This window comes from Protopterus annectens, chromosome 6.part0, assembly GCF_019279795.1.
Source record: "Protopterus annectens isolate FY-2018-M chromosome 6.part0, PAN1.0, whole genome shotgun sequence".
In the NCBI taxonomy this organism is placed as follows: domain Eukaryota; kingdom Metazoa; phylum Chordata; order Ceratodontiformes; family Protopteridae; genus Protopterus; species Protopterus annectens.
In genome coordinates, this window is record NC_056737.1 from 1,043,650,192 (window position 1) to 1,043,665,342 (window position 15,151).

The 15,151-nt window shown below is 42.2% G+C and overlaps 1 protein-coding gene across 1 annotated transcript in view; it reads right to left on the reverse strand.

Moving 5' to 3' along the window:
* Nucleotides 1-5,143: 5,143 nt before the first annotated feature.
* LGMN (legumain) overlaps nucleotides 5,144-15,151 on the reverse strand; it is a 208,962-nt gene continuing 198,954 nt past the window's right edge. Inside the window, exon 14 of the mRNA XM_044074652.1 lies at nucleotides 5,144-6,134. Within this exon, the coding sequence (XP_043930587.1) occupies nucleotides 6,092-6,134 (43 nt within the window). The 3' untranslated portion in view covers nucleotides 5,144-6,091. The remainder of the gene's footprint in view (nucleotides 6,135-15,151) is intronic.

The window sequence follows — 15,151 nt, forward strand, 5'->3', positions numbered from 1 at the left end:
CTGAATATCATTCAATTCTTAGTTGTTTCTTCAAAAGAAAGGCTCAGACATTTTGTGACTTTTTTTTGCCCTGACTGAAGTGGTTTTCTGTTAATTTCATGGGTTTAGTTGCTGCTTGTTTCACTCCTTCAGTGTTTAACAACAGAGGTGTTCTACTTTTTTGGGGTGGGGGTTCCTTTATAGACATGCTGGAAGGAAATAACCACAAAAAAGACAGTGTCCAAATATGTGCTAGTTGCAAGAAATTTAACTACCTAGCCAGAGCATGTAAAATTCTAGTAAAAGAGAAAAAGACATGAAATATATACGACATATAACAGAACTTAAGTATAAAACTAATAACAAAACTCATTTGCAAAATAGTTCAAATAAATAAATAAAATAAATGATGAATAGCAGTGAGAAAAATGAATATGCACTCTGGAATCATAGATAAACTTACTAAGCTGGGCATAAATCCCTACGTCACTCGATGGGTTGCCAACTGGCTTACTGACAGAACCCACGCTCTAAAAGTAGACGACTCCAAATCCAGTTCCAGACAAGTGACAAGTGGAGTACCTCAGGGTTCAGTCCTGGGACTGATCTTGTTTGGCATCTACTTCTCTGAAGTACAAGCCAACACTTAGAGACTCTGGCTAACAAAGTTCACAGATGACTGCAAACTGGGAGCTATTATTTAATCCCCAAATTATGTGGATATTCTACAAAAGGGTCTTACAGAAACAGATGCTTAGTGCCAGAGCCATGGGCTCAAGCTTAATGCCAAGAAGTGTATAGATATCCCCTTTGGGAAAAACCATGTACCCATGAATTACCACATAGGTGGCAGTACAATAAACACCAAAAGTGTGACAAGAGACTTAGGAACACAGGTGGACAGTGGTCTCACCTTCGATAACCACATCGCCACAACAGTCAGGAAATCCTTCTATGTGGCACACCTCATCACTATGGGCTTTTCATCCAGAAAAAAGGAGGTCATTGTCCCACTGTACTCATCCCTCATTAGACCCATCATAGAGTACAATGCCCCATTTGGTATGTACCTCACATGACATCTGCAACAACAGGCCGCAGAAACACAGCATTAAAAGAATCACAGGCCTAAAGCAGATGCCCTATGCTGACCGACTAAAAAAACTCCAGCTATACTCTGTCGCATATCGTCTATTCAGAGGCTATCTCTGCTTAACATACAAGGCCATGTCAAACCCAGAGCTGTCGGACATGCTACACTTAAAGAAATCCCAATCCATCAGAGCCACACGCTCCAGGGACCTAAACCTTGTCATCAGAATAAGCAAAACATTCCGGAGGGATAGGTTCCTGACCCAGAGACTCCCCATACTCTGGAACAGACTGCCTATACATGTCAAGCAGAGCACCTCCTTGGCCCTCTTCAAAAGGAACCTTGACGAATGGATGGGAAATAGGAAATTTACCCCGGGGATCACTTCAGTTGCCCTACTCGACAGGGGTCCAGGGAAGTAAATATTGCGGGAAGAAATAGCCAGGGAATTGTTATGGCTAGGCTTATACAGGCCCTAGGGACAATATCCTAGTACCAACATATGAACATACAATCCACAGTGACAATAATTCAACCAATGATATATGTAAAAAAATTAAACTGCAGCAAGCTTACAGCTATGAAATACCATTACCAATAATATTTTTCATACAGAGAAAGAAGTATTCATTTAATGTAGACAGAGTTATCTACAAATAATACAGACCAGTGGATTTCAAATAAGGATTTATCTACAAATGCGGCTAATATAACCTCTATTTCAGATCTTAACAACTGACCCGTGTCTAAAATTCATCTTGAACATAATACAAATATAGCAGTGGTCTTGATCACATCTAGTCTGAAGAATGTAAAATGAGAACAGACTACCCACTCAGTCATCCACTACACTCCAGTTCTGATGAAATTCTTCTTAATGATTTTTGGATGAAAGCATTTTGCTCAACTACAGAATTTATGTGCCCTGCAATTTAGGTTCCTGGTTCTGGATTTGTACTCTGAATAAAGACAGTTTTTGGATACCTGAATTTTTAAGTGGTAGATTAGATTTGTGGCTTTCAGACACCTGGTGCATTACTATTTTGGTTAAGTTTTTTAAGACAGAAGTAAAAGTAAATAAGAACATTTGTAGCAAGCAGTTTGCAGCAGATTATACCACACATGAAGCACTGTAGCCCTCAGTTTTACTGCAAATACAATGCTAATATGTAGTAAAGAGGTATCATGATAGCTGAGCTAACAGTTTGCACCTGGGGTGTCTGCCCCTTTACCCAACCCTAGCTACACTACTGGTACGAACGCTACATTTGTTGTGGTGCATAAGATGTGTCTGCACACTAACCATAGCTATGTGTCCATACATATGAACTGAAACATGGTTCCCAAGGGGAGGAAAAAGCTAGTAAAGTTCTCTCAGTCAGAGAAAGAAGTGGTACTGCAGGTCCTTTGTGAGTATAGAGAACAGATGCTGGCAAGAGTGACTGGGCCTTCTGTGACCGTGTGTGTGGTATGACTTGGTAGATGTGAATGCTATTAGTAGCCACAAGAGAGCTGTCCATCAGGACCACCACAGAGAGTCACAGACATGATCATGCATGCCTATCGTAAGGCTCACATTATTACACAGGAGAAGATGGCCATTGTTGCCTCTGTCTGGGAAAGTAAAAAGAACTTTGATACCTGGAGTCAGCCTGGATGTGAGAGCTAAACTGGACACACCATCTTCTGTCTCTGCTGGTTGGTATTAACCTATGTCAGTAATGCAGTTTAGAGCCAAGCCTGTGTTATCTCACAGACCACTCTATCTCCTCTACAGGCACATTTGTGTGCAGGCACAAAGGCATACTATGCAAAGTATATTTGTTTACATTCTTTTCATAGCTGTTACCAGTACCACTGTGATGGGATTGTCACATAATGTTACACACAGATGTTCATCTGTTTGCTTTCACAGGTGTTATGGTCATGGAGTCCTACAGTGCCACCGTCTGCAATGGTGGCTGTGGCAGACGCACTGCCACATATATCCATTGACACAACTCTCCTACTGGGAAACCCATTCCAACCTTTCCAGATCTCAATGAAGGACAGGATATCCACGGCACCGCTACCCAGGAAGAACCCTCATCTCCTGGCTGTACACTTGTTCTGGGCAATGACTCCTGCAAAGAGCATAGGGGCAGTAGTCAACAGCAGTGTGCCTGTGGCTGTCACCAGTATACCTCCCTGGTCAGTTCTTGACATGAGTGCCACAACGGGTATTACACAATGGATGTGCAGGGCATTCATCCAAGCAGCAGGTGGATGCCCCCATTTCCACGGCAGAGATGACTGATTTACTGAATCCCCTGTATGATGATGTACATGAAGGCTATCAACATATGCTCCACATCACTGGTTTGTTGGTCTGGCATCTGGGTGCCAACACTTCTACCCTGGACCCTTTTCCTCCATTCAGCAGGACGACACTTTTCCCGTGGCAGTCACTTATCTGTCTCCACTGTGGGTACACCCCACAGATAAGGCAGGTCACATTCACATACTGCTATCTTCTCAACATCAACCGCCAGTGGCATGCCTAGTGATGCTCGTTGTTGCTTAAGCATATATGGTATACATGGTAGTCACAGGAACTTGATGTAGACAGACAGGCATGGTCTTGCAGTTTGCTGTTATCCTTGCCAACAGAATTGCATAGACAGCAAATATCTTGCTGCAAGTCTCCTGAGCATACTGCAGTAGGCCAGCAGGCAGTAGATGTGGGGCTTTAATTTGTACACACGAACAATAATGTTTCAGGTCTGCAACATGTGGTGTTGCAATGCAACTCAGCCATCCTCTGTGAGATGTGCATCAGTGATATAAGCCTGGGATCAGGCATCACCAGTAAGATGTGCTTGTGGGAAGTCAACCCACACGAATATCTGGTATAGGCCAGACATATGCCAGATGTGGGTATCTTGGGGATTACCTGGATAATGCATAGACACACTGTATGTGATCCCCTGTGTGCTGCACACCATATGACAGTTTATGATTTGGAAAATTTTACAGATGAAGTAACATTGATCATGTGGACCAGGCAAAATCTTGAGTGATGTGGTAGGGGCCTGACAGCAGTGTAGATGCAGACGATGTTTCCTAGAATCTCTGTGAAATGGGATATTCAGTAGAGCACAACAGCGGCCTGATAGCAGTGTGGGTGCAGGCGATGGTTCCCAGGATCTCAGTGAAATGGGATATTCTGTAAAGCACAGCAGGGGCCTGATAGCACTGTGGGTGCAAGCGATGGTTCCCAGAATCTCAGTGAAATGGGATATTCTGTAGAGCGCAGTAGGGGCCTGATAGCAGTGTGGGTGCAGGAGATGGTTCCCAGAATCTCAGTGAAATGGGATATTCTGTAGAGTACAGTAGGGGCCTGACAGCACTGTGGGTGCAGGCAATGGTTCCTAAAATCCCAGTGAAATGGGATTTTCTGCAAGCACAGTAGAGGCCTGATAGTGTAGGTGCAGGCTCCCAGCATCTCAATGAAATGGGATATTCTGTAGAACACTCACAAAATGTTGTTTTTCTCCTCTGGGTTCTATGGGAATGATATATGCAGCTTTACATGCTGCATCATCACATCAAGGAACTGATGTAGTATTCCTGAGGCAGATACCTGCGACACACCCACTTTGCCCGCTGATGGTTGCTGGAAAACCCTGTAGCAAGAACGGTCAATGCTACACATTCCTTTATGTTCACAGGGAAAGGTACTCCATGCATTCCACAAGATTTCATGTCAGGATGGCACATGTCTACCATGTGGGATAATGCCAGTTGCACGATTCTGCCTGCTTGAGCAACAATACGGTGTCTCTGAATAGGCCTTGCCCTACCCACAGCCACCCTTCATGCAGTTTTGCCGAACACATTGGGCATTTGTTTCTAAATCCCAGTTACTAAAACAATACTTCAAAAAGAGTGTTTGACATTTCAGTATTGTGTGTTCATGGTTAAACTAATAGAAAGGAGACCACTGTCTAGGAAAACCAAAATCAAACGAAATATTACATTCATTGTGAACAAAATAAATAATAATCACATTAATCACAAACAAAACGCTAATCATTCTAAAGATTTTATTATTTCCTTCTGTGAAGAAAATGTGGTAAATATTTTTTTTCATAAAAGTGCCATTTTCTTTGTAGTGCAATCAATTGTTATTCTTGTTGGAATGACAACAACACATTTGTATTTCTCTAAATGCAGTCATGACACATTGTTGAAGTAAAAACAATCTAAAAGAGATGAAACAAGTATACAAAAGGAGTGCAAACCCTGTAAAAGAAAAAAAAATGAACATCCAGATTAACAGCATTTTTTAGACATTTCCTTACAATAAAAAGAAGTGCTAATACAGGATTCAACAGCCTCCACTGCTGACAAAGTGAGTCTAATATCAGTTTACTGACTCATCTTCACTGAATCTTTGATAACTTGGAAGAGGGGTATCTTCTAGTCCTCCAGCTAAATGACCCACTCAGAGTTTATAGCCTCATTCCACAGGTTACACTCACTTGAGCAGGTGCTTTTGGTGATGAAAACATTTGGAGACAAGGATTTGATAAAGGACGTCTTAGGTCATATTTACTCCACTCATTCACTCTTCGTGCTTTTAACTCAATTCCTTTGATATCTTAAATTAAGATTCAACATCTCACCACTTGATGGCGTGATGTATGCGCCATATCACTCGACATCTGGCAGCAAAAGCAGCAGTTTCCTAAAAAAAAAGATCTCGACTTCTCTCTGAAGGAACACTTTTTTAATTTACACTAGTAAAAAAATTTAAAATTGTGTTTCCAAAAACTAAGAAATGAAATAAAACTGAATCTAAAAATAGATTAAGAGTCCTGATGCACAGACTAAGGCAACCAGAAATGATTTTCCAATTGTGTTGTGAAAAGGCAAAACACAGAGTCTGATTCACTGTTTTCATCATATTTGGCATAACGAACAGCAGAATTTGAAAGGAACAATCACATTTGTTCAAGTTCATTGAAGAGTTAGAATTCAGCTCCGACTCAGGCAAACTTTTTCCATAACAAGCTGGAGTCTGTAAAATAAAGCAAAACAAAAATATTGAATTTAGTGACTGAAATGCTGCTTACTAGAATTTTCTTGCTTGTGAACACCAAGAGTTCCAGCATTTTATCAGCTAGGAGAATAGATATTCCTTTTTCCTATACTCAGCAATCAGTTCAGTTTCCGGTCCAAACCTCTGAGCACAACCTATAAAATCATCATTAGAGACATAGCAGTCTGCAGGACAGCCTTCAGATACAACCATAGTACTTCCAAGAAACCACCTTCCTACCCAAGTCTTTGCAAATGTTCAACCTTAAATCACAATCAAATTTGTATATTTCTTAACAAAGCAATTTACAATGGTCACACCAAAGGTGTTTCTTCTACAAGAAAAACTTGGAGTAAAAAGTAATACAGATATAAATCACTGTTACTTATATGTGACAAACTCCAATTTAAAGAAGCAAATAATTACACAGTATAATGCACAGGTTTGGATAGCACATTAAACTGATACTTTTCTGACATTGAGAAAGTCCACTATCCTACAATAAACAAAACTAGGCTTCAGAAGAACCCATAAGACTAAGTCACACTCAGGATCAGTTGGCAAAGGGAAAGGAGAGATGATCAAACATCCCTTTGTAAGCTACAACGGCTCAGGCCAAGGTGGCAGGCACTGCATGACATAAGTTTTGAGGTGGGCTAATAACTGGAAAGTTGTGAGCAATTTTGATCCATGCCATAGGTGCAGCATACCAAATAAGCTATGCTGGTTTTTTTTTACATATTTGATGAAAAACTACAGTCTGAGGAACAAAGATCTATAACTGAGGTGTGCCCAGCTTAATAAGCAGATTAACCAATCACCAAGTAAAAGTTTGCTAAATGTAGTGTGCCACATAAAGGTGACTGCACTTGCATAAAAAGATAGTCCGGGAAAGTGATATTATCCTATGATCTGCACCACTGTCCCCAATAAATGTACAGAACAAATAAAATAATATATAAATAAACATGAATATAAAACAGCATAAGTAAGTAACTGAAGTTTGGTCTTAACAGCGTCTAACAAAATAAACTGCTGCCTTTAAATATATTTCACATCAGACACTCTTAAATAATGTTAAAGGTTCACACTAACAGCTGCAAAGCAGGATGATACACACAGAACTGTCAAGTCCTTCCTCCACCTTCCACTGGCAATCAACAACTGTCATTTGATTAAAGTACATACACACATGCATACACACAGTCCCACATTTCCAAGATGGTTTGGTAATATCCCTCAGCACTAAAAGCACCTTTTCTGTTTCCATGGTAGTTACCACCACCAGCCAGATCAGCCTGGCATGCAAAAGTTACTGTATGATTACAGTGACCTAAATGAAATACAATAACTAATGATAGTTTTAATTGAGCAGTCTTTCTTTCTTTCTCTTTGAAAGATATTCCAATAGTCCCAACAGTCTGAAGTTTATAAAATTAATGAAGTCTATATTAGTAGACAGGTAGAGTGTTGCACATATAAGCACACAAATGTTTTAAAACAGATAAACAGCAAGTAGGATAAAATTGAGTACTCAGCTACCTATTTCCTAACTATCCTCTGGCTAAAGAGACTCTGTACTCCATCTATCACTACCTAAATTCACAAAAGATGACAGAAAAACAAGAGAAACACACACTCTCTCTCTTTCACAGTTTGTCTGAGGGTAGCCAGATAGTACAGTTGTGTACACTTACCATAAATGTAGCTGTTCGAGTGTACTCACTGTTGCAGTCATCACATTTGGGTTATTTGCTTGCAGTAACCCTAAGTCGGCCTGATTATCAAAGTCTTGCATCCTGCGTCAGTTGCTGTCTCATCTTCCATGTCAGGTAGTCAGGGGTATAAAGCATGCAGCTGACGCCATTACATCAGTTTTTCTTGCCCCAGATGTCAGGTGCCCCCCCTTAATGGGAAGCAATTAAATATAAATATACAAGGTTATACTTCCAACAAAAAAGCAAACACACCAAAAACTTTTAAGTATAGTAGAGGAGAATAGAGGTATAGCCAAAAGAAGTCAGAGGGCTGGAGGGAGGGTAACCAGGACTGCAACGGTGAATACACTCAAACATCTACATTTATGGTAAGTGCACACAACTGTACTATGTTCTTCGTGTTTCACTGTTGCAGTCATCACATTTTGCAGATTCCAAAAAGCTAAGGATGAGAGAGGAATTTAGATAGCATTAGGACCATCTATAAGGCCCTGCAAGACTGCAGTGGCAAAAACAGCTCTGGATTTAGAGAAAATTGGCAAATGGTAATGCTTGGTGAAAGTATGTACAGAACTGATGTCTCTGGTAGGGACACCTCTGAGAAAGGGCTGTAGAGGTAGATGCAGCCCTGGTTGAATGGGGTCTAATCCCCTGTGGATAGAGATTTCCATGGGTGCTTAAAGCAGAATGAATGCAATGGCCTATCCATTTAGAAATGGTTTGCTTTGAAATAGCCGTCCCTCTGCCCCTGCAGCAAAATGCCCAGCAGTTGTTCAGATTTCCTTTGAGGTTTAGTCCTGTCCAAGTAAAATCTAAGTTGTGTGTGCACATCCAGAAGTGCAGTATCTGTTCCCCTTGTTGTTCTGATTAGAAGAAGGTTGGCAAATGAATGGAATGATTAAGAGCCACTCTCGATACCACCTTGGGCATGAAGAGGGATTGGTCCTGGGGACACCTGGGGCTCTCCTGGAGAAAAGAGGGGTGGTTCTGTGTTGTAATGAGCTGAAATGGCTGAGGCGTGAATTTTGATGGAGGAAAAGGAAAGACCCTTATGAAGCATCTCAGTTAAATATTGAAGAATCTGAGGTAAATTGGGTGCTGCTGTGGCCATCCCTTGAGTTTGGTTCCAGGCACAGAATCTTTTCCATTTTTCAGCATAAGATTTTCTAGTACTAGGCCTCCTTGCCTCCAAAATGACATCCAACACCTGTTTACTTAGGGATGGTACCAGAGGGATTAGGTAATTAGCCAGGCTGCCAGGTTCAGGGTTTGAAGCTGGGGGTGCAGAATCTGGCTCTCCTGCTGAGACAGCAGGGTAGGGGTCTGAGGTAGGTTCCATGGGGCCAGCTGTGACACACTGTGCAAGAGTGGGTAACAGTGTTGGCGTGGCCAGTCTGGTGCAATCAGTATCATCCTTGGTTTGTCCTGTTTGATCTTTAGTAGTACTTTGGAGAGGAGAGGCAGAGGAGGAAAGGCATAAACTGACAGATTTTTCCAGCTGAAGGACAGAGCATCCACTTTCCAAGCTTGTTTGTGGGGAGTCCTTGTGCAAAATTTGTCCAATTGGTAGTTCTGGGGGGAGGCAAACAGGTCTATATCTGGGATCCCCCATTTGTTGATTAACATGTTGAAAATCTTTGGTTCCAGTTTCCACTCGTGTGGGTCCATGAGATTTCTGCTTAGTTCATCTGCCAGTGTATTTAGTTTTCCTGGCAGGAATTGAGCCTGTAGATGCACTTGGTAGCTCAAGGCTGTGTTCCACAGAGCCATGGCTAGTCTGCAGAGGGGGTAAGAATGGGTACCCCCTGCTTGTTTATGTACCACATAACAGTGGTGTTGTCCATCTTTACCATTAATTGTCCTGGAAGAATGTGGTCCTTGAAGGCTGTCAGAGCATTCTGTACAGCTAAAATTTCTTTTTGATTGATATGCAGGTGCATTTGACTTGGGTTCCATTTGCCCTGAATGTACTTCCCTTCCAGGTGAGCCCCCCATGCATTGTCTGATGCATCTGTTAGGGTTTGGGTGGCAGGGGTTAGAGTGAATGGTAGTACCTTGTTTTGGTGGCAGGCCTCTGCCCACCAAAGGATTTCTAACCGTAGGCAAGGTATGATAGGAATAACTGCTTACAGATCCTGAGAATGTTGACACAATAGGCTTTTTAGATACCATTATAGTTTCCTCATATGCAGTCTTGCATATGGAATTAGTAGAATGCACGAGGCCATGAACCCCAAGGCTTGCAGTATTTGCCTTGCAGATAGCAGGGTTTTTGTGGCCACTAGTTTGAAGTAAGTTGTCAAATGAATTTGTTTCTCTGGTGTGAGGAAAGCCATCTGGGAAGTTATGTTCAAGCTTACTCCCAGGAATATAATTTGTTGACAGGGTACCAGATGTGATTTCTTTTCATTTATGGTGTACCCCAGACAAGTTAACACCTTTTGTACAAATGCCAGATGATTCAGAAGTATGTCCTGGTTTTCTGCCTGAATTAGACAATCGTCCAGGTATGGTTATATTTGAATATTTCTTTGCCTGCAAAATGCAATGACTGGAGCTAGGCACTTTATGAATACCCTGGGCACAGTAGATAAGCCACAGGGCAGTGCAGAGAACTGATAGTGCATACAGCCTGCTTTGAAGCATAGGTATTTTCTGCAAGATTCCCTGATTGGGATGTGCAGGTAGGTTTCCTTTAAATCCAGTGTTGCCAACCAGGCATCTTTGCCTATCATGGGAAGCAACTGGTGAAGAGTTAGCATCTTGAATTGTGGAATCACCAAAAAGGTGTTTAGGATAGACAGGTCCAGGATAGGACGCCATGAGTTGTCTTTTCTGGGTACCAGGAAAAGTCTTGAGTAGAAACCTTGTCCCTTTTCCTCTTCTGGTACAGTCTGAATAGCCTTTAATCTTAAGAGACAGTACTCACTTTTCAGCCTCTTATCACTGATTTGGGGGTAGATCTGGCCAACCGTTTGGGGTCGGTAACGTGTGGAAGTGAAATCTGTATCCTTGGGAAACTATGTTTACAACCCATTTGTCCTGGGTAATGAGTTCCCAGTTGTTTGCTTGCACAGCAATCTTTCCCCCTAAAGGAGCAGTCAGTTGAGAAGTGCTTGGAAGTTTTAAAGTTAAGTTATTGAGACAGCTTACTGGGGGGGGTCCTACTACTCCCTGATTTGGAAGTGGTGGCCCCCCACTGCTTAGTCTTGTGCGTATCCTGGGACTGAAGCCTGGGTGTTCTGCTGGTACTGGGTTTGAACTGAGAAGGCCTGGAAGAGGCAGGAAAGGACCATTTTTTTGAGGGCCAACTAAATCTAGGAGGCTGCACTTGTAAGAAATCTTTAACAGTTTGCATAGATTTAGCTTTTTCCTCCATCTTTTTAAGAACTTCTTCTGCTTTGTCACCAAACAGGCGATCCTGATTTAAGGCAGCATCCAGCAATTTAGTTTTAACATGATCTGGCAAAGATTGCTCCTTAAGCCAAGCATGCCTTGTAAGTACAGACCTGGTGACAGAAGCCCTGCAAAATGCCTCTAGTGAATCAAAACCAAATTGCAAAGTATGTTTTCAAACCTGTTCAGCAGAATGCATTAAATCCTGTAAATCCTTATTTTCAACACAATCAGGAATCAACATAATTTTCTGTTTAAGCAATCCAATAATATGCTGCTACTTTAACATATGAAACTGGCAATTTAAGGCCCTGATGGCCAAGGGTGCAGAGGTGTATACCTTCTTACCCCATCTATCCAGGGCCCTGGAATCTCTATCAGACGGGGTAGGATTTTTGGCAGTAGTAGCCTTAATGCCGAGCGGCCAAGGTGGTGCAGCGGTTAGCGTTTTCACCTCACAGCAAGAGGTTCCCTGGTTCGATCCTTGGCTGGGGTGCCTTCTGTGCGGAGTCTGCATATCCTCCCTGTGGTCGCGTGGGTTTTCTCCAGGTGCTCCGGTTTCCTCCCACATCCCAAATACATGCTGTAAATGGATTGGGCACTCTAAATTGGCCCTAGGTGTGAGTGTGTGTGTGTGTGTGTGTGTGTGTGTGTGTGTGTGTGTGTGTGTGTGTGCCTTCTGTGGAAGGTTGGGTGCCGGGCTGGCAACTCGACACTGTAAAACTCCACTGTCAATCATAAGCGGACAGGTGATCCGCTGTGGCGACCAATAACTGGGAAAAAGCCGAAATAAGAAGAAGTAGCCTTAATGCCCTTGGGTCCCTGTAAAATGGTCTCAGGATCTGCAGTAGGATTTTTAAAAAGGAACTTGTGAGAATCAGGAACCCTGTAATATCTATCAGGTTTTCTGGGAGCAGGAGGTAAAGAGTCAGGGGCCAAGCTAGATTCCGAAAAGACATCATCAACAATGTCCAGTACAGGAGAGATAGCTAAAGGCTTGTGTTGGGGCAGGAGTAAGAAATCTCTAAGCCTCTTTTTAGAATCAGAGTAATCCTGGCTTTCCCAGTGAAAATGCTCCCTAAGATATGCAAGGTTTCACCAAAAGAAAAATCCTCTGGGGGAGAAGCAGAGAGAATAGAGTCCTCTGCATCAGAATCCTCATAGGTAGATAAGGGTAAATCCTGGTCATCAGAGGAGACAGAAATTTCAGAATCCTGGTGAGAAGTATCATAAGCAAATTCAGTCCTAGGTCTCTTAGAGGGGGAAGGTTGGCTTCCCCTGATTAAAGTAATAATGTCTTCAGCCATTCTTATCATTTTTAGGCATAGAGGTCTGACCATGCGGTCTGGGCGTCGGTTTCCTAGGCATGGTTCGAGTTTTAGGCCTAGAAGAAGAAGATGGCGTCAGTTTAATATGCAAGTCAGTAGGCCTGAATACACCCTCAGAAGCCGGTGCCTGCACAGTGGCTCCGGACCCATCCAAGGTAGAAACATCCACAGGTTCCACAGTTGACGCATCTTGCAGCATACCAGATTCTGAATGGGTCTCAGTAGAGGCCTGCGAATCTGAAATAGCAGGTATCAGGGGCTGTGAAAGCGCCTCACTGAGTACCGGCGAACTGGCGACTAGCTTATGAGAAGCATCGTCACCAGCTTTGGACCTAGGCGGCCTGTCTCTGTCTTTATCTTTGCGTTTTTTCAGAATGTCGGTAGTCGGGTGGCTTACCAAAGACATACCTGGATAACTGAACTGAGCACCAAAATATTTAGAAGCGAAAATGTACCGACGACAAATAGTTTGTGGTTTAAATAAGGCACAAAACCGACAGCGACATACGTTGTGGTCAGGGCCTAGACAAGGAATACAGTACGAATGAAAATCTTTATAAGGTATTTGCTTTCCACAAGAAATACAATTATTGACTTTTACTGACATCGGATTAAAGCAAGAAAAGGATTCCCCAATGGGATACTTAGCTTTAGTTGAAGACTTTGGTTCTGAAACTCGAAAATGAAAATTTCAGGAGTTGGCCGACTGCTACTTGCGAACTGCTTTTGCTTCGGGCACCGCACAGCAAGAAAGACTGATGTAATGGCATGGGCTGCATGCTTTATACCCAACTACCTGACTTCATGGAAGATGAGACAGCAACCGACACAGGACCCAAGACTTTGATAATCAGGCCGACTGAGGGCTACTGCAAGCAGATAACCCAAATGTGATGACTGCAACAGTGAAACACGAAGAACATCCCAGCAGAACTGAAGAAGCACTGAATCACAATGGCTATTAATCTAAGAGTTCCTATGACACGGCCATTCCACGTGACATCTTAACAGGTGTTCTGGGATGGATATGAACTGGAAGATATATAGAAATTATTTTTCAAAGCAATTTCATCTTCACTCACTTAAGAGTGCATGGTACTTCCCTTGTCAATCACATTTTTAACTACAGACAATATTTTTTTCTAGAAGGCTTACATATAAGAAAATGACTGATCAACACAATGCCTCACCACTGTGAGAATTTGAGTGCGTGTGTCTTTGGACACCCTCCTCCACAGGAAAAAAATAGTTTCTTTTTGCATTTATACTTTCCATTTTTTTCCACCTTAACATTAAAACTAAATGTCTTACACAGTTGTTTTCAGTCTTCCACAAATGCAACATTTATGCTTTACACATTTTCTACATCCCTACAGAAAAGAAGCAATTACAAGTTCTGCACGCATTTTTTCACATTTCACAGGTCTGTTACATTTTTACAGAAAAGCACTTGCAAACACAGAAATGGTCCCTATAAGACTGCATATTCAGTAATGACAGAACACTGCCATGATGCACATTCCTGGGGACCTCAGCATTTAGTCTAGCTGTGCTGCAGTACTTCGTGTCTTGCTTGCTATGGCCAGTTTACAAGAGAAGCTGGGATGAGTTGGCAGGACATCTGCTGCAGAATTTTGAGCATTTTGAGCTTGTTTCAGAATTTGGAGACTGTATGCTACCTTAGTTGGCAAGGCCAAATGCTGAGAAATTATGTTTCTAGACTAAAACTAAATGCCAATAAATGCATAATAATATTCTTTGGGAAGTCAGCCATCCCTGGTAATCATCATAATGACAACACACCCCTTAGAGCTGACCCTGTAGTCAGGGACTTAGGGACACATAAACAGTAATCTAGCCTTTGACCATCACGTGTCTACAGTGGTGAGGATATCATTCTATATTGCACAACTTACAAACAAAGGTATGGCATCTCTAAGTCCAAGGAGGTCACTGTTGCACTGTATTCGGCATTCATCACACCTATCATGGAGTACAATGCCCCCTTTGGCATGTACCTAAGCAGGCATATCCAACAACTGGAATCATGGGAAGGTGCTCCAGTAGGATGCCTGGTGTAGAAGGCTGCAAACATCATTTATTAGATACATATGAGGGCAACAGCTCTCTAGTAAGGCTTCATTTAGAAAGTATGTCCAGTTCCAGAGACTTTGTCTACAGAAGAGAATGTTCTCAGGAGTTGTCTGGACACAAGCCATCATGATGATGATAAATGACCAGAAGGACCTGTAGTAGAAGGAAAGGCTGAAGAAGCTGAAAGTTAGAATGATCACACCAGAACACATCAAGATGGACAGTAGGAGGGATGACAGAAAAATGAAGAGAAAGAATGAATGGTGTTACAGGACACCTCTTTAAAGAAGTATATTTCTGATAATATATGAAATTAATACATGGAAGTAACCTGTAACACCAGGGATGATGACAGCTTAGATGCTGTTCTTGATGGAGTGGTGGAGTATGGGACAGCTGGATAGCAACTGTACATATATCAGGTGTCAAGCAGCTCTGAATCAGCCAGCTAAAGCATCTG